Source organism: Juglans regia, chromosome 14 (genome assembly GCF_001411555.2).
Source record: "Juglans regia cultivar Chandler chromosome 14, Walnut 2.0, whole genome shotgun sequence".
Taxonomy (NCBI): domain Eukaryota; kingdom Viridiplantae; phylum Streptophyta; class Magnoliopsida; order Fagales; family Juglandaceae; genus Juglans; species Juglans regia.
This window is the reverse complement of record NC_049914.1, coordinates 19,628,720-19,652,274: the sequence shown is the minus strand read 5'-3', so window position 1 is coordinate 19,652,274 and position 23,555 is coordinate 19,628,720. Positions and strand designations below refer to the sequence as shown.

The following is a 23,555-nucleotide window of genomic DNA, read 5'->3' as shown; positions in this document are numbered from 1 at the left end:
CTCATCTTTGCAAACACCATCTCGTTCAAATTCCCCAACCGCGGTATGTTATATTTTATAAAAATTTGCTTTATTTCTGTGTTGAGTTGATATTATTTGCAAAATACATAAATAACTTGTGTAATAACATGTTAGGATATACCATCAAGTACACGGTACTTTGTAGATTACACTAGTGCTGGTTACTACGGACCACTTCCTGGCTGGCCAATGCCTTTTCCGCCATATCCAGATGGCGGCCAATATCCAACAAGCGCCGCTATGAGTGGAGGAGATGATACAGAGGAAGCACCTCTATGTAGAGAAACTGATATTCCATGTACCTCTGGAATAGGTGAAGAAAGCAAAGAAGATAGACCAAATTTACAAGAAACTGAGGAAGGCATTGTTGGGACACCGCAGTTAGAGGATGACGTTGGTGGTGATATGATTGAAGAGCCAAAGTCGGGAATGGAGTTTAATTCTTTTGAAGAATTAATGGATTATTATAAGCAATATGCTAAGAAATCAGGGTTTGGGGTAATGATAAGAAGGACTGATAAAGGGGATGATGGGACTGTCCGATATGCCACCCTTGGTTGTGCCCGTGGTGGGAAGGCCCGGAATAGGACATTGAATGTCGCTAGACCACGTCCAACAGGAAAGACAGAGTGTAAGGCAAAGGTTAATGCCTTAAAAGTTGATGGAAAGTTCCGGTTGACAACAGTGAATAATCTCCATAACCATGGCCTTAGCCCAAATAAATCTCGCTTCTTCCGATGTAATAGAGAAGTGAGTGACTCTGTAAAAAGAGTCCTAGATATAAATGATATGGCTGGGATCCGAATGAATAAGAGTTTCGGATCTCTCGTCGTTGGCGCTGGTGGATTCGAGAACCTTCCATTTTTAGAAAAGGATTGTCGTAATTATATCGACAAGGCAAGACATCTAAGGCTTGGGAAAGGTGGTGCTGAAGCTCTTCGAGAGTATTTTTGTAGGATGCAGTACAAAAATCCTGGTTTCTTTGCACTGATTGATTTGGATGATGACGGGAGGTTAAGGAATGTCTTCTGGGCAGACCCCCGTAGTAGGGCAGCCTACCAATATTTCGGGGATGTGGTGACATTCGACACTACATACCTGACAAATAGGTATGGGATGCCCTTTGCACCATTTGTTGGTGTAAACCACCATGGGCAGTCTATTCTGTTGGGAGCAGGATTGATTTCCAGTGAGGATACAGAGACCTTTGTGTGGTTATTCCAGACGTGGTTGCAGTGTATGGATGGTATCGCTCCGAAAGCTATTATCACCGATCAGGACAGAGCGATGAAAAATGCAATTGCTATTGTCTTTCCTGAAAGCCGACATCGACTTTGTTTGTGGCATATTCTGAAAAAAGTTCCCGAGAAGCTGTCCTCTTATGCTTCCTACAAAAGTGGGATGAAGAATGCATTGATGAAATGTGTGTATGATACACAAACTGTTGATGAGTTTGAGAAATGTTGGGATCATTTTATCACCTCTTACAAGTTGCATGAGAACGCCTGGCTTTCAAGTTTATACACTGAGCGTGAGTATTGGGTGCCAGCATTCTTGAAGGACTGTTTTTGGGCTGGGATGAGTACAACGCAACGCAGCGAGAGCATGAATGCTTTTTTCGATGGCTATGTTCATGCAAAAACAAACTTGAAAGAATTTGTCGATCAGTTTGATAGTGCGTTGAAAAAAAAAGTTGAGAGTGAAAATAACGCGGACTTCCATTCATTTAGCGTTACCATTCCTTGCATATCTAGATCTCCTATCGAGAAGAGATTTCAAGAACTGTACACAAATGCTAAATTTAGGGAAGTTCAGATGCAACTTACTGGCATTATCGATTTGGATCCAGAGTTACTTAAGAGGGATGGTGCAGTAAAGACCTATCTAATAGAGGACGAAGTTCGGGTTGAAGAGTTCAGTAAGTCTGTTACGTTTTCTGTGGACTTTAGTGAGGAAAATGCAGATGCTAAGTGTTCGTGTGGTTTATTCCAGATGAGGGGTATATTGTGCAGGCACATTCTCGCTGTATTTAAATGTAACGGGATAAAATCCCTGCCAGAGAAGTACATTTTAGACCGATGGAGGAAGGATATCAAAAGGAGATACACGTTAATCGATACCAGCTATGACGCAGGGGATCAACGGCCAGATGCTTCCAGATATGCAAGTCTATTAAAAATCTGTTACCAAATGATTACTCATGCAGCGGGTTCAAAAAAACATACTGAGGATGTCACACATAAGTTACACGCAATGATTGAATTATATACTGAGAATCAAGAACCCCCATCGATTTCCCTCACTGGTTCGAATGTTGGTTGTACTCAAAATGACACAGGCACAGTGGGTAGCTCAAAACAAGTACTCAGTCCATTAGTTGTCAGAGGGAAAGGCAGACCCCCATCCCTGAGGAGAGCATCCAGAATGGAAAAAGATATGCGGAGAGTTAAAGGAAAGACAAAGAAAGCAGAATTGAAACGGAAACAGGTACTCATTATTGAAGCTTTAAATATACATGTTTATATCAATAAATTTATTAATGCAAAAACTTACTTATTGCAAATGGTACTTGTTTATTAGAGAGAAGGCGGAGATATACCAGGGCAAGACACGTGCAGAAATTTATTTGGCCCATCAGAGGTAGATATTTCTAATGTTGGATACGTGCATACATATTAGGAATATATATTTGAATTGTTATATATATGTATTGATTTTTTATTTATTTATTGAAGCTTGTCCAAGAGAAATCCGTTAATGTGGTTGGTGGAACCCAGCTCGGAGAAAGGATGATTGGGAGTCAAGAAAGTGTAATATTTCTACACTTTTTAATTGTTAAGAGTAATATTGACAATGCTGAATATTTTTGTACATGAGCAATGTCATAGTGTCGATGCATAAGTCTATTATATACATATATATTATATATGATTTGCACCTCTTATGTTGGTTGTATACATCTGAGTTACAACTAGTGTCGATGCCTTAGTCCAAATAAATTTTTGTGCATGAGCAATGTCATAGTGTTTTTCGGGCTGGGAAGGGGTTGGGTGATCAGTTGGGGTTATATGCATTCTGCAGCTGCCGAAAGTGGGTTATATCACCTCTTACTGTAATACTCAGCAGAGATATATGCATCATGTGGGAGTTTTAATCAGGCAAAGAACTAAGTTTTAATATTGACTCTCTCCTTGTTCTAACAAGTTTGATCTGCTTTGCCATGTAACAGGGGTTGCGCTGACCTCTTGGTTAGCTTGCATTCTGTAGCTGCCGAAAGTAAGCATGAGAACTGTGTATAGGAAGTTCTCATGTTCAGAAAGGGGTGCTGTTGCGAAAGACCTTTCAAGCAACTCGTGAAACTTGTAATGCATTTTTGGAACAATTGTCGTGGTTTTCCAATAGGGGAGAGCTGCAGCTGCTGTTATGATCTTTATTATATATTTTTTTTTCTTCTTCCTTTGGTAGTTGTAGAAACAACTTGTGTGAAGTTCAGGTCTTTTACAGTTATTACTCAAAATTGTGACTTTGTTATTTTGTGATCCCAAAATTGTGACTTTGTTATTTTGTGATCCCAAACTATATAGCTTCTGATATAAACGATATAGCATGCAACGGAGGAATTTTGGCATGATTTATTAGAGGCATCAGAGCCCCAGTAGGGAGGATTGAACCCTCCAGTTTATAGTCCCATGGTCCAATAAATGCTTATCCATGTAACTTATTGGAACACAAAAAGTGTTGGTTTCTTCTTCTCCTTTTTAAAATAAAAAACCAGTTTAAAACACTGCAGCTTTCGGTCGTTAAAACACTGGAGCTTTCGGTCTCCCTGTTGCATTTTCGGTTCTTGAAAGGACTGAGCCAAACAAATTATCACTGGATGGAACTTACAGTTATGCCTCTATGTTCTCATTTATACTTTCTTTTCTGTTTTTTTTAGGTCTGAAATGATAATGTTCATAGGAGATCTAAGCATGCCAAATTTCAAATAAGAAACAATTTCTGGAAGCATCTAGTTACCTGAAACATTGTTTAAGAGATAAGCCACAACATTGTCCCGACCATGTATAACTTAAGACTAAAAAAGTATTATAAAAATAGCGAAATTGCTTACAAAATGATTGTCAAGAAAAAAAAAAAAAAAAAGGCCAACAACATGGTGCAATATTACGCAAACAGGGATCAGATTGTTAATTCAACTTGCTCCAATAATAATGACAAAAACTACACGAATTGCATAAGTCAAAATTAAATTCCCTTCCAAAATGCAAGTACTTCCTGAATGAAATTCCCTTACACAGATACAAGTAGCTACTTCCACAAGTCATTAACATAAAATAGAATTAGACTATTGCATCAGACTAAGTTCTAACATCACCAACCAACATATAAACAAAGAATATATACATAGCAACTAACTTCCATCACTAATCTTAAGTAACTTATTTGCAAGCCAAGTAACATGCTACAACAAATGCGGCAGCCCAATACACCCGAAGTAATTTGCATGAACGTCTTATTTTAGCTTCGCGAACAACAAGTGCCAACTCTTTGTTCACAACCTCATCATTTCTATTCGATAGCACCATCTCTCTCATCTCAATCTCATCCGCTCTCTTACGGAGGTCAAGCTTGCTCTTTTCGATCTCATCGAGTATCTTCTCCAGCTCTTTCTTGGTTCTTAACAGTTGATAATGAGTTTCTCCAAGATCGTAGTTTCTTACTTCATCCGCCTCTACCCATTTGAAATACTTACAATATGGTAATCCCTAATCATTTTAAACATCTTTTCAAAACTTCTTAGATGCACATAATATTAACAAATTTTATTGAACATGAATGTAGTTACCTTCGTGTTGTACTTAGGACACCCTAAGAAGGGTCGTCCTGGATTTTTTGCAGTAGATGAGTATCTCAATTGGGCTTCAACTTCACAGAAGCATAATGGTCGACACAGAGTTTGTTCACCAAAATATGAAGAAGAGTCCGTGGTGAATGATGAGATATTCTTAAATTTAATCTAATTGAGACAAACATGATAGTTAAATTGAAATGGTGTAAAATATACGTATGTTTATACCTACTGCATTATAGTTAAATTCAAGGCCAAGCATTATTAATATGATAGTACTCAATTAGGTTAGTATTAATGTTATTAATCTACGTCTGTTTTACCTACTGCATTATACTAGTTTCACTTGACAAAAGGGCAAACACAGACAAAAAAGTTCAAGTCATTAATAAAAGGAGTCCCTCTTTTATACAGAGACAACTTGAAGATACTGGTTTCACTTGAAGAATGAACAGCCCTCGAGTCAGGGACATCAGCAGCATATGCCATAATCATTTTCTTGGATTTTTTCTTTTATTTGAACGCACACTGTCCTATTTCCATGCTTCTAAGACATAGCTATGAACCTTCTTCTAGTAAAGCAATTTGAGCAGTTGGTATCAGTTGAACACTCAAATGCATAACAATTATCGGGATTCTCGCATTAAATTAGCATAATCATATCTCCAATTTTACTAATGGCTTCAAAACCAGGGAAGGAAATAGAAATTATAGTCATAGCAATGTTAATATCATTCTTCAAATTATAATACCAAAAAAAACCAATTCTTTTTTATGACAATGATGAAATTATCAACATGAAACAGAGCTATATTTGTACGTGCATATATGCAAATTTCTCTTTAAGACTATATTAATGCCGGAAATTGGAGCAATATTAATGCCTACAGATGGTGCAATATTAATGACTATATTAAAACAGAGAGAGATGTTATGGGCTGAAGAAACACTACCAAATCAAATAAACCGGGTGCAATTTCCTTATAAATGTATTTGATATTGTCTAAATCAAATAAATTAGTTGCAATTTTGAATCTAAAACAAATGTTATTTCGAATAAGTGAGAGTTTCCAAATATATAATTTACGGTTAGGGTTAGGGTTAGGGTTTCCAGATTCTCAAAATAGAAATAATCATGTGCACATTCAATATTTCTAGAAAAATGAAATGCTATTTCAAATAAATGAGACTAATCGAAATCTCCCAATTACGGTTAGGGTTTCCACAAATTCAAAACTAAACCCATACCGATTGGGTGATTTTGAGAACACCCATGAGATCGAGGATTCAAGAGAATGAGAACACCCATCTAGTTCAAGAGAAACTCGATACCTGTGACTCCCTTCGTGTTTCGTCTGGCAGCACATTGGTGGGCAAAATTGTTTGAGGAGAAGTTTATGCCCACCCATCGTAACTTTGTAGGGAAATGGAGCACGCCGCAAGCTTGGAGCTGTTTATAGTGCGAGCTGAAGATTGGGGTTCTTCGTGCGATTTCATGGGTGTAGTGCGAGCTGAAGACCGTATTTCTTCGTGCGATTCCATGGGTGTTTTAGGGTTCGTCTTCAGACCTAAGGTGCTAGTTGCGGGTTGTATACTCGATTTAGAAAGCATTAAGCCTGAAACAGACATAAGGTGCAAACGCACCGTTTGACTTAAGGTGCAAACGCACCGTTTCAATAATGCTGAGTTGGACCCGGGTACGCGGCGTGTCCCCCGTCCCGGGTGCAACCAGCATTTTTGTTACTCTTTTTCCTTCCGTCCATGTGTGCGGCGCTCCAAGACTTCTTTTTTTTTTTTTTTTTTTTTTTCTAATTTATTATGCATTAGTTATTATTTATTTTTATAATCTATACTTATAAATTTTTTATAAAATATGATGATATTTTTTTATAGAATATAAAGATATTTTTCATAGAATGTAAGTATGAAATGATGAATAGTAACCGATAAAAAAGAAAAAAAAAAAATCTTTTTCACATCTTGTTCCGTGTATGTACGCAGCTGCCTCTGTTTTTCTCACATTGCTTTTTTTGCTAGTAGGAACCAAAGAGGTCAATTCCTTTGAAGAGTAGATATCTTGTGGTTTTTGTACGGTTTCTCGGTTTCTTCCTTCCAATTGTTATTTGACTCTTCAAACCATGATGGCCCACACTTGTAAAATTTACTTGTTTTTTGACCGGATTGTGTTTGGATGTTAAACTAAATTGAGATGATAAAATATTATTAAAATATTATTTTTTATTATATTATTATTTTAGAATTTGAAAAAATTAAATTATTTATTATATTTTATGTTAAAGTTTAAAAAAATTATAATAATAAATTGAGATGAGTTAAATTTTCAAACGAAGTAAACTGTACGTGTATTACTCAACAAATAGGATCATGCTACGATATGATGGAATAGATCCATCACTGTATTTATAATATTTTTTTTCTTTTAATTAATTTTTAAATATTTTTTAAAAAATATAAAATTTATTAATAATTACTTCTTTAATCATTAATTTTTTTTTTTAAAAAAAAAAGCATCGATCAGTTTAATCAGTAGGATGTATCGGTTTGCTAAAAGCATTTTCAAAAAAAAAAAAAAAGGTTGAGAGCCTACTTTTGAAAAGAAATTCAAAATTGAAACTTTTGCCAAAAGGCACGTTCAGAGAGTACTGATTCTGCTGAAAACCACATCAACAACTTTAAGGAAAGATTTGGATAATAAGATGAGATAATTTTAAATAAAAATTAAATAAAATATTATTAAAAAATTATATTTTAATATTATTATTATTTTAAAATTTAAAAAAATTGAATTGTTTATTATATTTTATGTAAAAATTTAAAAAAGTTATAATAATGAGATGAGATAAATTTAAGTGATTGTTGAATACAAACAGGCTAAAAATGCTTTATGGGTGTTTACCAAACAGTAAATAGTTCTTCAATAATAAAACTTTTTAAGAAAGCATACAATTGAAAGCTTTAATACTTCATCACATTTTCAACATAGTTCCTTCAACACAAATACATACTCCAACATGGTAATGAAAAGCACATTCCTAACACCATCATTTTGCTTAAGCATAAATCAATTGCTGCTACCTAAGTAACACAAGTGGTCAATTAAAAACTTGGAATCATCACACAATGTAAAATGATGAAACAAACATCATTCTTTAAAATTACTCGAACATTAGAAAACATTGTTTAGCAGAAAAATGGTTGCTCAAGTGTTTTTGTGAATGCTAGCACAATACCTTAAACATACCTCTTTAAGGTTTTGTTGATGTGATTCTGAGTTCTTGGATGTAGTAAATTATTGAAAGATTTCCTGCTTATTTAGTGTAGAATAATGTTGTGATGGAATGTGACTCACATCTTGAAATATTTTGTGAAAAACAAATTATCATTAATCACATAAACAATTACAATAGAAACTGGGAGGTTAAATCATGTAGTTACATAAACTAAACTTTGAAAAGCTCAGACAAATCTCAATATGCAATAACTTAAAGCTTCATTATAAGAAGAAATATCTGTACAGTATTCCTCCCCCCTGCCAAAAAAAAAACAGGAAATGCTGTAGATAAAGGGAAAAAAAATTAAAACCTGGTGTAAATCTTATTCAGAATTTCAGTCCTGTAAAGAAAAAAAAATCATAAACAAGAAGCAAATATTTCCTGTACTTCTCATTTTCTCCAAACAGTGGTCAAATGGAGACCCAAAAGAAATTGGATGTCTGCAGCTTAAACAATCGACGGAATTTGAATGCTCCATCGGAGATTTTTTTCATCAGTAAATAAGAATTTTATCAAAATAGGTGAAGCCAACTCCATCAGAGATTGGGAACAGCAATGTAGTAGTTCTCAACAAGAAACTTGGAATTTGCACAAACCGCATGAAATTTGCAATTAAGCATTCAGGAGGCAAGGTTACTGATGCTGAAGTAGACAGTTTTCTGTTGAAATCCATTGATTGCATAGTCAACCTGAAAGTGACCAAACTGAGATTTAAACCGAAGACCATATCCCAGCCCAATACCGGATCCTGGTTTGCCATGCCGCAGAGCTGGATTTCCTGGAACCCCAATAAAAATATGCATCAGTAAGATATAACAATTTAATAATACAACACAAAAGTAGTTACAAAAGTATCTTGATTTGTGTTCACATAATTCTTGTAATGGGTCTTTCAAAAGTAGTATGCATGTTTCACCAAGTGGTTGCATTTGCTGCTCTGAAGGCCCTGATGGGGGGGAAACCAACAATTTCATTGAGGAAATTGGCAAAACCCATCAGAAATTCTTGATGCTTTTTGGAGTACAAAACCTGCCGAACTCTAGAATCTTTCTGAGGATTTGAATCCCCTAGAGTTTTTGACCGAATTCTAGGATCTAAACTGGAAGAGAGATAAACACATTAAGTGGGTCCCATAGCATTTATCGAGCATTTAACGCTGCTCAATAAATTCACTCAGGCAGCTATAAATGTTGTGTAGTCCACTTTCAGCCCTAGAGTCCGTGCTAGGGATCTCAATTCTCTGGGGATTGAACAATTTGGGGGACTGCTGTATTCTCTTGCATCTTTGAAAGCTTGCAACTAATTTGAGTTCTTGACCCAGAAAAATAAAATATAAAATCTAATTCCTTCAGGATGTGCCGAAAAATATGCAAAAAGTGGTACTATCTATATAGAGAAATTATTTGTAAAAGCTCCAAATAGACAAGCCCCATGCAAGCCCTTGTAAAAAAGTGGACCTCACCTTAAAAAAGTGTAAAAAAAAAAACTATTCTTTATTAGTGAGACCCATTTTTTTACAAAGGGCTTGTATGAGGCTTGTCTATTTGGAGATTGTACCTAGCCATTACCCATCTATATAAGTTGATGATCGTGGGTCTAGTGGTAACCAAGGTTTAGAAGATTGTTTGACAATTTATTTATTTTTTATTTATTGGCATGAGTGTTTGGAAACAGCGTCCTGACTAATCTCCGGGGTGCACAGGTCCTCAGTAAGAAGTTTCCCGCTTGTTTACCTCGGGTAATTCAAGGGAAAAATCCTTCAGTCCGATGACCCCTAGAGATTGTTTGCACCTAAGGGGATTTGAACCTTAGACCTGGGGGGAGATACCCCCCCCAAGGCCTTTACCACTTGAGCCAACCCCAAGCCCAATGTTTGACAAGTTTATGTCTGGCCATAATAACCTTTCTTTTCTTAGTAACAAGACATAATAAGGTTGTGCTCACACCAGATAACTGGTCTTGTAAACCCGACTTTTATTTCGAGCTGTCTTTGAGCAACTGGGGCTTCCTTCTGTGTATGGTCTCTTATGCCAACCACCTAGCTGTATATGTTTATCTATTAGATCCATACATGGGTATTGGTCAATGCCAAACAACAATCTAGGCACAATACTCCTAGAATCACATTCTATAAAAATTTATATATTACCAAAAGAAATTGTTCTTCAAGAGAGAACAACAATTAAAAGAACAATTTATATGCAAATTAGATAAAAGCAAATCAAGTAACTGATATGTTCTTCACAATGAACCATGTTACTCTTCCTGATCATTGTGAAAACATTCTTTACTCACTTGTATTATATACTCATTTTTAATTGGTATACATTTCAAGGGAGATTAGATGATATCGCAAGATTGATTTAGGAGCTTTAAAATATCTTATATCTCACTCGTAAACCTGCTCTTTGAAACATCCCAATTTGCTTGTAGCTCCACAATAAACCAATCACAAGTGGCAGTTATGATCTCATAATTGGCAAAATCTCCTTTCTGGAGAGAATGCATGAGTCACAACTGCTGTATCATGAAATTCGTACAAACGGGATTGACATGAGTTTTGCCTTTAACATATAAGAAATAGATTTATCCCTTCAGAAGAGATAGTAAACAATTTTCTACTATGTTTACAAAGTTTACCAAAGTCGCAGAGAAATAAGATCCTCTAAGGTTCAACATGGAAAAGTAGTTATTGAGAATACTTTCTCAAACGTCCAGAGACTGACTCAGAAGCAGGATCTGATGTCAATATGCTTCTTCCTTTGGTGCCCAAGGCTCCAGGATAACTATAATGAATGGAACAGATGCATACCATTATCCATAAATAGTAAGGGTGCAAATCGGTTGGTCTGGTCCGGTGATTGACCGAGCATTTTCGGTCCATCATTTTCCTGGACCAGACAGGTAGCTATCGGTCCGTTCGGTCTGGCTTAATTATTTTTTTATTTTTTTTATTTTTTAAATCAATTAATAAAAAAATTTATTTAAAATACTAAATTAAAATTAAGTGACTTATTGATGTGGATTATGTAACTAACTCAATAAAAAATTATTTTATATGGTCAGTGATAATAAATCAGAAGAAAATTACATTATTAATTTATATAATTACTATATAATTAGCTAATTGATATTATATATTAGTTAATTGATAGAATATTAACAAGTGTTAATAAAAAATTTAAAATTTTATATTGTTAATGGTGATAGGTTAGATAAAAATTACATAATAAATTGTACAATTATTATATAAATAATATATATAAAATTTATTTTTTATTTTTATTTTTCATTCGGTCCGGTCCGGGGTGGAAAAACCCTGGACTGGGACTGGACCAAAACTTTTCGGTCCTCTAAAACATGGACCGAGACAGACCTGTCTCAGTATTGGTCCGGTCCGGTCCAGCCTGAAACGATCGGTCCGGACCGACCGTTTATCACCCCTAATAAATAGCAAGACGTTACTCTACCCTCCCATGTATAGAAATGTTAAGTACATCAGTGTATATGGGACTGAATTATAGTAATAATTACTAGGTCAACTACATTGATTATAGCTGCCTTATATACCAGAATGTTCAAAAGGTGTCATCTTTTCCTCTCCTTTCTGAGTAAATTGAATCCTTAACATGGTATCAAAGTAAGATTATAGGTGACTTGGAAAGGATCAATATAGAAGACCAGTAATCTTATGGCCCAACTCTTCACTCTAGCAAGGATTAAGTACATTAGAGCTCTGCAGTCGAATCCTTTATTTTTTTTTTTCATTTCCATTTTCTTATGTTTAGCCTTCTTTTATTTAGTTTCCCTATTGAGGTTTGGTCTCACTTGTTGTTCGACAATGCAAGTGTGATGGCGTGCAATGATACTTGGGACACTGTTGTCACTGCATCATTTACATGGTGGACAGCAGAACCGGAACATGGTCTTTGTAGTGAAATCCCTTGGCTGAGAGGATAACTGACTCATGGAAATCAGGTACTTGCAGTGGGCTCCTGCGGCCAGTTGTCTTCAGCTGTCTGCAGTGGTGGTAGTAGTCTTTTTTTATGAGCATTGTCGCTCGCTACAGTATTCAAGGTGTGCTTGAATGTTGTGGTTGTCCATGGCTTTTGGTGTGCTTGAATGTTGTGTGGTTGTCCATGGCTTTTGTACTTTTGTCCTCTTGGTTATCTGTGCCTGTATTCTCCGCGCTTGTTGGAGTGAAGCTCTTGCGGCGGTTGGCTAGCTATTTTGGTAGCTGTCGAAGAATGCTTGAATTCCCATTTAAAATTGGAGAGAGGTGTTTGGTTATGAATGAAAACACAATTCTATCTCTGACTTAAGGATAACCGAGGATTCTTGGTTCGGATTATAGTGGAGGTTAACTTGGGCAATCAAACCCAGCCCACAACAGAGGTAACCCAGACCTGCAACCAATTCAACAAGGATCTGGAAACTTCAAGCTGGTTCAATTTTCAGTCTCATCGAGTTTTGGAAGGTTCAGACTGTTTGAGCCCGGTTTAGATAGTTTTTCAGCCAGTTTGGTTTTTTTCCCATCTGAGTAAGTTGAATTTTTTACCTATTTTGTTCGCTTTTGACCACTCTTGCCCTTTTTAGACCATTCAGCCTCAGTTTTTTTGTGCCATTTGCATTACCTCCTAGCTTTCTAGATCTCAGGATGTGCTGTCAACTCTGACCGAAGGAAAACCATAAATTGTAATTATCATTGTATATCAAAATGAGAGATGGGATCTTGTTGATTACTTCCTAGTTAACAAACTATTGGATGCAAAAATGGGTGTAAACAGTAAAAGATTTAGTCTGGATGGCTCTATCAAGTGCTTGAAAGCCTGGTTGGTAGTCAAAGCTTACACTCAAACATGTGGTGTTGATTATGGGGAGACTTTTCCTCATGTTACAAGATCTCAATTTGGATATTAATTTTCCTTGCCGCTAATCTTTATTGATTGTTGTTTCAATTGGATGGTAAAGATGTCTTCCTACACCTTGATTTGCTTAAGGGTAAAAAGGAGCAACCACATGGATTTGTGGCTTAGGGAAAGTACCGAGGTAATGTGAGCATCAAGTAAACTAAAGAAGGCATTATATGCCCTAAAACAATAACCGAGAGCATGATTTTGGATCATTTTTAAGGCAATAGTAGAGTTTGGTTTTTTACATAACCCAAATAGACCATTCAATATTTCATTTGCTTATGCCACCTAGCTGCATGTCGATACATGCTACATTTGTAGATTGTAGATGATATTGTGATTAATGTGAGCTACTCTAGACGTATTGCTAAGTTGAAATATTTTCTTATCATACTGAGATCTAATATGAAGTTGCTCCGTCTCGAAAAGGTATTACCACATCTCAGAGTAAATATGTTCTCGAATTTTCAGAAGAGATAGCTCTAAACCCCTAAGGGTTGGCTCAAGTGGTAAAGGCCTTGGTCTTGGTGGTATGCTCCCTCCAGGTTTAAGGTTCAAATCCTCTTGGGTGCAAACAATTTCTAGAGGTCATCGGACTAGGGGAACTTCCCCTTGAATTACCCGAGGTGCACTTTCAAGAAACTTCTTGCCGAGGGCCTGTACACCCTCGGGATTAGTCAGGACTTTGTTCTTGGACACCAAGTGCCAATTAAAAAAAATATATACATATATCTATTAGGAGCTTGACATATTGATGCTCCTTTGGATCCAAGTAGTGAGCTCCTTAAGGAATAAGGAGAATTACATGGAAGACTGAACAGATATTGTCGGCTTGTTGGAAAGCTAAATAATCTTCTTATTTTTTTTACAAGTAAAATAACATTTTATTGAAACTAGTAAACAGGCATAGCCCAAGTACACAAGATGTATACAAACAACATACACCTAGTTACAAATTAGAAGCTAGAAAATTATATAAGAAAATCATTTAAGCAGGCTCCATTAACAACACAGCTGAGGCCCAAACAAATAAGCTAAATAATCTTATTATTACTAAATATTATATCTTGTATGCAGTCAGTGTGGTGATCAATTGTCAGAAAGTTGAATATTGGAATGTCGTTAGCATATTTACCACCTAAAGTGAGCTCCTGATCTTGGTTAGTGTATAAACCGAATGAACATATTAAAGTGGAAGGATTCACTGATGCTGACTCAGCAGGCTCTCTCATTCAGATAGAAAAAACAAGTAAAAGGTAGTGTACATTTCAAGGAGGTAATTTGGTTTCATGGAAGAGTAAGAAACAAAAAGTGGTGATTGGGTCTACTGCAGGGTCATGTATAGGGCAATGGCTCGCACTTTTTGTGACCTAACATGTTTATAACTATTACGTCAACATTACAGATTAGTGCTACTCTATGTAACATAATGTTGTGAGAAATGAGGTATTATCTTTTCTTTTCCTTGTTGTACAAACCCATAACTGAAAAGAAAAGTAACTCTATATAACAGTTACCAGAGACAATGTTTCCTTATTTGAGTGCATTCCGAAAAATTAATTAAACTCCAAAAAACTTCAAAAAAAATATGTGATACCAAATAATCCAGCACCAATGATTCGATCCTATCAGCCAATACATTATATACTTGGGAAGACCAGATCATATCATAAGAAATATTATGCAAAGAGTACTGCTACATCCGCAAAGAGTACTACTACATCAAGCCACATCAGTTTGTGGGATTACTTTTGTGTAATTCCTTTGTGACTAGAGTATTTCCCTTATGCAAACAATCTATACAAAATTTGAAGCAACGATTTACTAAAAAGGCATTTTAAGTCACTCACATGACAATCTGAGTATCAGGCAGCAAAGAGGGGTTGGTTCTTAGAGAATAGTAGAGCTAGGGCCTATGCCAAGGGAATTGGGAATGGGGCAAAGTTGGGCCAAATTTATTAGGCCCAAAGAAAATTCAGCCTCTTCCAGTTGGATGGTTGTTATCCCACTTATTCTAATAATAATTATTTACTTCTATCTTATAATATGCTTTAAAGTTTTTAAATAGATGGAGCCGATCGTAGAGATTTGAGCCCAAGAACTCATGGCTCTATTGCTTAGCATATATGAGTCGCAACTATTTTAAGGATGAGACACAAGAAGAATACTTATAAATGGAAAAAGTTATCAAAGGGCGCGGTTGATATTGGCCAGCAGCCCAGAACCTAGAAATTTTCACCTAGAGCCCGTTTGAGCTTAAAATATAGGGCCAAACAGTGGGCCCAGCCAATGGATCCCAACCTAACCCAGTTTGTGTACACTCCAAGCAGCAAGCAATTCAAAGCATCTCTTCTCCATTACCTTTTCAACAAATACCTGTAAACATTTTTTTCTCTCTTAAACAGCAAGTTACTCCAAGAACTACAAGCTTTTAATACCAAAATTCAAGACTTATAATATGTCGTTGTTGTAAACATGCAAGGCATATTCAAAACTATTCCAAATCACCAAACCATAATTCTCTTGCTTTCATCATACACAACCATCAGTTCTCACTTCTAGCGTTATCATGACATAACATCCATATTGCACTAGTAAAACGAAAAAACAATCTTTTCTAATAAGCAGTTGTGTAAAGAGCAGTAAAAACGATAAGTTTTATAACTGCAAGGGGGAAAACTGCAAGTAGTTCGATTTTCAAATGGAGCGAAAGAACTGTAACTCACCAGGTACATGATGACCAGAACCTAAGTCAGTTCCACAGTCCATGAAAATAGCACCTTCCAACATCTTGTTCTAAAAACAATAAGCAAGGGTGTCAGGTCAAGTAATAATGTGGTAGCTTATTCAATAATATGTAAAAAAATTAAAGAATCAAGTGCAAAATTATGAAGAGTTTGACAGTTAATTATAAGTGATTCTACTCAAAAGATTTAGAGATTTAGCTTTCCCATCAAATGATTTTTTGAAAGTAGCTTTCATATCAAAAGAAGTGAAAAAGTAGGCAAATTTCCATGATGAAAGCAATAACATGCGCAGATGACAGTACCAGCAATAACATGATCAGATAACATGTGCAGGAAGAAATGAAGAGAAGTCTTACAAGCTATCAAACAGACAGAATGGTTAGCCCCTAACCATAATTATGCAGGAAATGTCAACACGGGTTTGGGTTTGATATAAATGGGTTTGGGTCAGAACAGGTTGACCCGATAAGACACGATTAATAAATGAGTCAATTGCAGGTCAACCCGCAAAATCTGCAATCAATCCGTATAACATGACTAAATTCTATTTTTATATTTTACAACTGTTTAGTCTTACTCGTTTCTTTTTTGTTGTTGGGAAAATGTGATATTAATATTAGAATTTGACCATGTTACATCTCAAACTATTAAACTTTGTTGTTAATATGTAATTTTATTTTTTAAATATATAAATTTACTTATATATTATTGGTTTGGATATTGATAATAAAATATTTTATCATGAAGTGAATTGTAATTGTGAATAATTTATATGGTTATACTTGTATTATATATGAAATTATATTAATTGGGTTAAAAAATAAGTATACAGACCAGCTCACCCATTTATATGAAATGAGTTAATTGAGTCACGTCCAAGTTAACCCAATAAAAGTTAATTATTAAACGAGTTAAACAGATCGTGTTATGTTACCAGTTATTTATACGGGCCGTGTTAGGGTTTTAGGATCTGACCCTTTTAATTAAACGGGTCGTGTTTGGGTTGACATATAGTCTAATACTCATAACTGACACGACACGAACACGAATTGCCACCACTATTCATAATGACAATTTTTTCTTCCCCATATGCAAGAAAGGCATTGGACCTATTCGCCCTATGAACATAGTCATTAAAAATTAATAATGCTACAAGAATATATGTGACTGTCCTCAACAACAGCATCTTTGGGAAAAGAGTCTCGGGTATTTTGCATGGAGAACTCAACAAATATTTCCATGAAAGTGGTGATGAGATTGAAGCTCCAAAGTCTCCTGGGATAAAGGTTTCTTCATTTTTTCCTTAAACACTCGATGAACCAGGAATTATGCTGTTTATTGATGACTACAGTGAGATTTTTTTTCCTAACATATCCCTCTTCTACAAACTCCAAAAACCTTGAAACGAAGCAAGGGAAAAGATCATATTTCAGGGCTTATTCCATCTTCTTGTATTTTTAAATCATGTGCTGAATTTATCAATATTCAGATGGTCAAAAGGTCTTTGAAGACATACTTCTATTTCCCAGTTGAGCGATAAGAACACAGGTGTGAACCCATGCATTGGCAAGTTTCCCAAAAAATCTCTAAAACTTTATTTTTAAGGTTTTCTATTCATTATTTTCATACTTAAACACCCCCCCCCCCAAAAAAAAAAAATACCATGAAAAAGGGAAAAAAAAAATTGTTTCTACCCTTGTAGAACAAGTCGGACATATAGGCCATACATACATCCAGTAACCTTGCCCTTCAACTCAAACAAAAGTATCATTCATTGGCATGTAAAAAGACAACTGCGATTTTGCACTGGATATTAGTATTGTTCAACAAGGCAATTGCTTCTGAGATACCCACATTCTTTTCTTTATATATAATAACTATTCCTTTTATCTTAAAGCTTGAAGTAGTCATATTTTAATTCTACACTCAAAAGCAATGGTTCCTGAACAATTTGGCAGTCATTTACGCGTGCTTTTTTCCACCTTAGCATCACTTAAAAGTGCTTAAAGGCACATCACTTTATTTATTTCAACAAAAAGGCTCTAGCCAACCTTGTGACTATTAAGAAACATTTGATACCATCGTGCAATCTTTTGTATTGCAGTAATATGTCAAGACAAAACTATATACCGAGGCCACTTCTTTGTTTAGTAGTAAGATTGGATCCACGTATTGAAGAAACTAACCCTGAAAGTTATTTTCATTCTATACCCTATTTTTAACAAAGACTCTAACACCCCAGCCCACATTCATAAAAACGAATAACCCACTTAGAGGCAGGTGCAGGGAAAATTAGGTTGGTATAGGATGGGTAACACCCTTAACTAGACAACGCATGACAAGATTGTATAAACCTTGACCCAGCTGGCAAAGGATGTCAAGATTTTTCTTTTATGAATAATGCATGTCAAGATATAACAATGATTGTACGCTATCAGGTTACCAGCAAACAAATAGCAATGTTTCCAATACCATAACTAGTTAAATCATTCTGTGTTCACAGCATGCTTATCAGAAAACAAAATTACAGAGTCAGAAGCTAGCATCTCTATACACGTGCATTTTTTTTCGAAAATGCAATATTTGTAGATAACTAGATATAGGTTCCAGACAATACATATGCCTCAGCAATTAGAGAGTAAATTGATAAGTTGCATCCACAAGAAATTTGTATATTTATCCGCATGTTTAAATTTACAAATTTCCAATAAAAGCCTTTCTTTCTATAGCAATTTCTGGATTACTGGATGATTTTTTAAATAGAAATAGAAAAAGAATGAAATAGAGTCACTCTAAGGTTCACAATAAGGCATGGAATGGAACCACTACAAAGGAGTCCCTGAGTTATGAGGGAAACTTTGAGCGCATATTGATCATGGGTTGAGAACGGGAATTGAACTCTTAAGTGATCTAATCTGCCATTGTTCCTCAGTGGCTCAGTGGAAGAGCGGTCAGCTATTAGCTGCCTGGCTGTAGGTACATACGGTAATAATCCAAAAAATCAAGGTTTGGCTATTGCAAAAATTTGCAGCCACAGGAAATTGGTAAAATTAAGCCCAAATAATTTAGGCATAACTCTGGTACAGGCTGTGTGGCAGTGCTAAATAATTATTGTTAACTGATTCTCTTAAGCGAAGGACTAAGCAGATTTTACAATGACTACTCCAATTAAAATGGAGATCATACACCAAATAAAAAAGAAAATTAAATCAAAGTTCAAAGACCATCTAAATATTGATAAAGGCATACTTACCAACGGTAATGTCAATTCACTGTTAGCAACCAGACACGATCTTCCAGATCCAACAGCACCCTCACCATAACCTCGAACACTGCCAAGACCCCCAATTGCGAATGCTTGGTAAGGAGCCATGTCGCCTACAATGGAACCACCTGTCAAGCTGTCATAGGAAACATAAGAGTAGCAAAGTAGAACAAGTATATAAAACCATATTTAGTTATCCATAAACCATAGAAAGCACATAGGGGCACTAAGGAAAGCCCAGCATGTTTTCAAATTGGGGTAAATGAAGCTTCCGCTGTAGGGTAGGCCTCATGCTTTTGAGCACAATCAGTTGATTCTGTTTATACAGATTAACACTCACCAAGTTCTTCACACACTTTACTAAGGTCCCTCTTCACCATTATGGCAAAAGCCATTCTCCTTTTTACACTTCTCCTTCCTTTTCAAGAAATTATCAGTTTCAATATCTAACATTTTTTTTGTAAGTAAAGTTTCAATATCTAACCTAATAACATTTCCAAATAACCTAATGCTTTTAGTAAATTTTTGTGATTCATTTAGTTCACACCCTCACACACATCCTGCATTCTACTTTTTTTCTCAGTAAAGAAGAAATTGCAACAGCTAATTGTGACTGTCTAAAGATACAAGGAAATCATGAATGCTTGTGCCATTAAAGTTCTAAAAGCTTCTCTAATATTCATATTCATTTCCTCAATGCTTCTTGCTTCCCTTCATTCCATAATTTCATGTTTCTGCTTCTCACTTCGGCATACCACTCTCCCCACCGACTCCAGAAACTATGCAGTATCTCTCCAATACAGAAAATAAATGTAACGCACCTTGCTAAAAGAAATGCTGGCCCAAGTTTGACTCCCTTTGAAGCAACAAATTTAAACCGATTGAAGATTAGCCACTTAGATAGAACCGGAATCCCTTGCTCTATCTGCAGACTAAACTGAATTCAAGACAAACTTGCAGTTAGCAGAATACATCGGACTGGAACCTAAGACATACAAATCCAATTTAGTCTAAGAATCTCATATCATAGATTAACAGGGGAAGAGAACTCACACGAGAAAAACTACATTCATCTGCCTTTGCAAAACGAGATTCTTGCCTTAACACTACCATACTGTCATGGACATTGCCACTGCATAGCAAGTGAATCACAGAAAAGTTTAGAAATCATATCAACAAATTTTTTAAATACTAGACTTACTTGACAACTACCTGCAAGTCACAGGAAACCCATCAAGATCTCTGCTTATTGAGCGGCCATCATCATTCACCGGACGAACATGCTGCACAGGATTGCAGTAAATAGTTTCGAACTGTTAAGGACAGACAGAAAAAACTGCAGATGAATGTAATACATGAAAATAGACGCCTAAAAAATACTGATAACATCACAGCGGACCTCAAATTTTATGCTGGTTGCACTGCTCCATTTGGAACTTGCTGGCTCATTCAGATCCAAACCAACTGATAATCGAGACAAATTCACACTCCCACTGCCTGAACGAGAGAAATTGTCCATGGGAACACCATGGACCCCAATCTCAGGTGAAATTGAGTGCTGGGAGGAGAAAAAAAAAATTCAAAGAAAGAAAGCAGAAAGTTACAAACTATGAGATCATGGCACAATTTCAACTCAAAATAATTGGCATTTCAAATTATCAATTTTGTTTTCTTAATTTAGATCAAACAGCTTTGGAAATTCCCCTTAAAGCTCAGTTCAAATTTACCTATCTTGTCAAGTTTTCTTGCACAATAACAACAATAAAAAGCAACAATATGATAACAAAAATAAAGCAGAAATAGACCTGAATAATAAAAGACTGTTGAGCAAGCCATTCAGGTCTCGGCCTCCTATAAGCTACCAAGACATTTGAATCATACAGGCCCTTGTCCCATGATACATCAAGCTTCTCGCTTCCACCAAATAAGTTCGGGTGTTTAATGTAAAGACTGAAACAAACAAACTGAACGAATTATTACACCAGTTAAATGGTTCTACACTTGTTGAGATAGTTAAACTAAAATAATATAAAATGTTACTTATCAAAAAAATATAAAATGTTTCTGATTTCAGGTTCCACACTTTTTTGGTTCCAGAAACTAGAAAACCAGCACAAACAATTGATCTGGGCATTGATTTAAACCATTAATGAGAAAACCCAAAAATTGTGGCAAAGTGTTTTCGGTTTCCTAACATTTTCTCATCAATAAAACATGATATATGTTTGTAAAACCAATGAAACCATAGAGATTGAGAAAAAAAAAAAAAATAGAGACAACAAACTTTACATAAATAAGAGGAAAGAAATTCAAAACGAAAATTGGAGCAGTCCATTCTCGTCATGATCGATCCAAAAAAAGTTACCTCCCAATTATCAGAGATAAAGGACTACCAGTGCTCCTGTTAAAAAAAAAAAAAAGGAAGCGAGAAAGAAACCAATTACTGAATGAAAAGTTCTGGGCAAGGAAGAAAACGGAATCAAAGAATGAAAAAAGCAAAAACCTGAAAGGAGTAAGCATCAACGAAGCGCATAGCTTGTGAGTGAGATCAACATTAACATCAATCTTGGCTGTCACATACGAAAAGAGGAAACATTACTCATCACCATGAATGACAAACAAACAGCACAACTGCAACCATATATCCGACCCGAATAATTGAAACGCTACTGGGTTATTTGCAATGGGTTCAAGAGAAACAAAAAAGATAAGATTGAGTACACTGACCTTTGCCAGCATGGATGCTCTTCTGAGCTCCCATCTAATCACCTGTGCATTAACCATTAAATTTACACCGGAAATTATTAAGTGAAAGACAGATTGCGTGGATGAAAGACTGTTCGGTGTTTAAGGGAGAAGAAACAAAGTTCCTAGCTTGTGAAGTTTGTTATCCCTTTGGCCTTTGCTTCTTCATTGTTCTTACCTGCATGTGAGATTGCAATGGATAATTGCATATATACTTTTTATCTTTTCCCCCTCTTCTTCTATTCCATTTTACATTTCCATTCAGATAATATAAAATAAGAGTACGGGGAAGAAAGTAGAAACCCTAACAAAACTTTTATATTTAATTGGCATTTTTAAATATTATTTTAAATATTGTTTTCCCTCTTCTTCTTCTTTTTCTTTTTCTTTTTTATAGAAAATGTTTAGAAATTCTTCTCTTTTTATTTTTAGTAGAAAATGTTTAGAAATCGAGTCTCTATGCTTTAAAGGCCTCAAGTGTGAGTAAAAGGAATATATGAAGTAGGCTTACAATATTTGATGCTAATTTAATGTAATCCGAAATATTTATACAGATAACAATAAATAACATAAAACGTGTCACATTTTCACATCTAAAACTCTCAAATTCGAACAAAAATAGATGCAACCTTTTCCAATTAAATACAACTACCGAAGCTTTCTAAAAGATAATATCATAAGAAATTTCAATGTTTTATAAAAATAGTCGATACACCATATTTCACTAATCAAAGTCACAAGAATGCCATGTAGGGTGTATATATACATATTTTTTAACCAATAATAAGTGCATAATTAGAACTGTAATCAAACTAAGCAAAGCCGGTCCTTGAATTGCCGATGAACGGAGCCCAAGCTCGAGATTTGTATATAATGTTTGTTCGAGCTCAGTTTGGTGAGCTAAGATTCCAACTTAAGTTCGAGCTCAACCCAAAAACTAGCTCAAGTGCCGAGCTGGCTCAGTTCGAGTTGTTTATTTTAAATAAAACATATAAATTTAGTATAATTTTTACAACTTACAAGTAGAACATCTATTGAATTAAAAAATTATAAATAATTAATATGTAACTAACTGATATGTATCCATAATAACAATATATTATATATCAATATTTCATATATATTTTCAACATATTAGTATATGAAATTATTAAATCTTATTGAGTAACTATTGTACAAATTATAAAATATAACTATGAAATATATTCAATATATAGGCACACTTGACTAGGCATAAGTAATTACGTTACATACTATATATTTAATTATAAAAGATGTTATGCTTGTATTATTAACTAATATATATGTATACATATACAGAGGTGTATGTAAATATTTATCAATGTATGAATGAGCTTTAATCAAGTCGACTCAAACATAAACAAGTGAGCCTTAACGAGTTTTAGCTGAGTCGAGTCTAGTTTAATCGGGTATGTGTTATTTACTAATCGAACGGGTATCTGCTTTCATAAGCTTTTTAGGTCACAAATTGAATTTGATTCGAGTTTAACCGGGCGAGTATTGAGCGAGTTATTGAACAAACGGGTTCATTTACAGCCTTATATATAATGGTTTCTCAAATTGAATGCGAACTTTCTTAGACCAAAAGTCTTTTTTCCCACATTCCTTGATGCATCTTTTTCCATTTGGGATGTGTTTGTTTCACTGTAAAAAGATTTTTTTATATATAGTTATTTAGGTTTTTTGGGGTTCAAATGTGTT

General features: G+C 35.2%; 3 protein-coding genes across 4 annotated transcripts; 2 read left to right on the top strand and 1 right to left on the bottom strand.

Moving 5' to 3' along the window:
* Positions 1–30: 30 nt before the first annotated feature.
* On the top strand, positions 31–2,197 carry LOC118344573 (protein FAR1-RELATED SEQUENCE 5-like). The gene is made up of 3 exons (XM_035685594.1): positions 31–43; positions 136–2,046; positions 2,156–2,197. Exons 2-3 carry the CDS (start codon positions 211–213, stop codon positions 2,195–2,197), a joined length of 1,878 nt encoding a protein of 625 aa, XP_035541487.1. The 5' UTR covers positions 31–43; positions 136–210.
* Positions 2,114–3,471, top strand: LOC118344531. The gene is made up of 4 exons (XM_035685485.1): positions 2,114–2,508; positions 2,602–2,661; positions 2,757–2,831; positions 3,251–3,471. Exons 1-4 carry the CDS (start codon positions 2,212–2,214, stop codon positions 3,260–3,262), a joined length of 444 nt encoding a protein of 147 aa, XP_035541378.1. The 5' UTR covers positions 2,114–2,211; the 3' UTR covers positions 3,263–3,471.
* Positions 3,472–8,351: 4,880 nt separating this feature from the next.
* LOC109014018 (outer envelope protein 39, chloroplastic) lies at positions 8,352–22,094 on the bottom strand. Of its 2 annotated transcripts, XM_018996320.2 has the most exons (12): positions 22,012–22,094; positions 21,816–21,857; positions 21,592–21,658; positions 21,454–21,489; positions 20,894–21,038; positions 20,488–20,646; positions 20,301–20,371; positions 20,142–20,220; positions 19,910–20,025; positions 19,077–19,224; positions 15,803–15,872; positions 8,352–8,941 (listed from the first exon to the last, which is right to left on the bottom strand). In XM_018996320.2, the coding sequence occupies exons 2-12, from the start codon at positions 21,847–21,849 to the stop codon at positions 8,784–8,786; spliced, it is 1,083 nt and encodes a 360-aa protein (XP_018851865.1). In that variant the 5' UTR covers positions 21,850–21,857; positions 22,012–22,094; the 3' UTR covers positions 8,352–8,783. The 2 variants fall into 2 exon arrangements, with proteins under 2 accessions (XP_018851865.1, XP_018851864.1); XM_018996319.2 differs by having other exon boundaries at positions 8,353–8,941; positions 21,816–22,017.
* Positions 22,095–23,555: the final 1,461 nt, after the last annotated feature.

Bases quoted from the DNA above. Each gene is read 5' to 3' on its own strand.
- LOC118344573 (XM_035685594.1), top strand. From the start codon at position 211: ATGCCTTTTCCGCCATATCCAGATGGCGGCCAATATCCAACAAGCGCC. The intron at 2,047-2,155 runs GTATTTAAATGT...GCTATGACGCAG, and splicing joins TGTGCAGGCACATTCTCGCT to GGGATCAACGGCCAGATGCT.
- LOC118344531 (XM_035685485.1), top strand. From the start codon at position 2,212: ATGATTACTCATGCAGCGGGTTCAAAAAAACATACTGAGGATGTCACA. The intron at 2,509-2,601 runs GTACTCATTATT...CTTGTTTATTAG, and splicing joins CAGAATTGAAACGGAAACAG to AGAGAAGGCGGAGATATACC. The intron at 2,662-2,756 runs GTAGATATTTCT...TATTTATTGAAG, and splicing joins ATTTATTTGGCCCATCAGAG to CTTGTCCAAGAGAAATCCGT.
- LOC109014018 (XM_018996320.2), bottom strand. From the start codon at position 21,849: ATGGGAGCTCAGAAGAGCATCCATGCTGGCAAAG. The intron at 20,647-20,893 runs GTCTATTTCTGC...TTCTCCTCCCAG, and splicing joins AACAGTCTTTTATTATTCAG to CACTCAATTTCACCTGAGAT. The intron at 20,026-20,141 runs GTGAGTTCTCTT...TCTTGAATTCAG, and splicing joins ATGAATGTAGTTTTTCTCGT to TTTAGTCTGCAGATAGAGCA.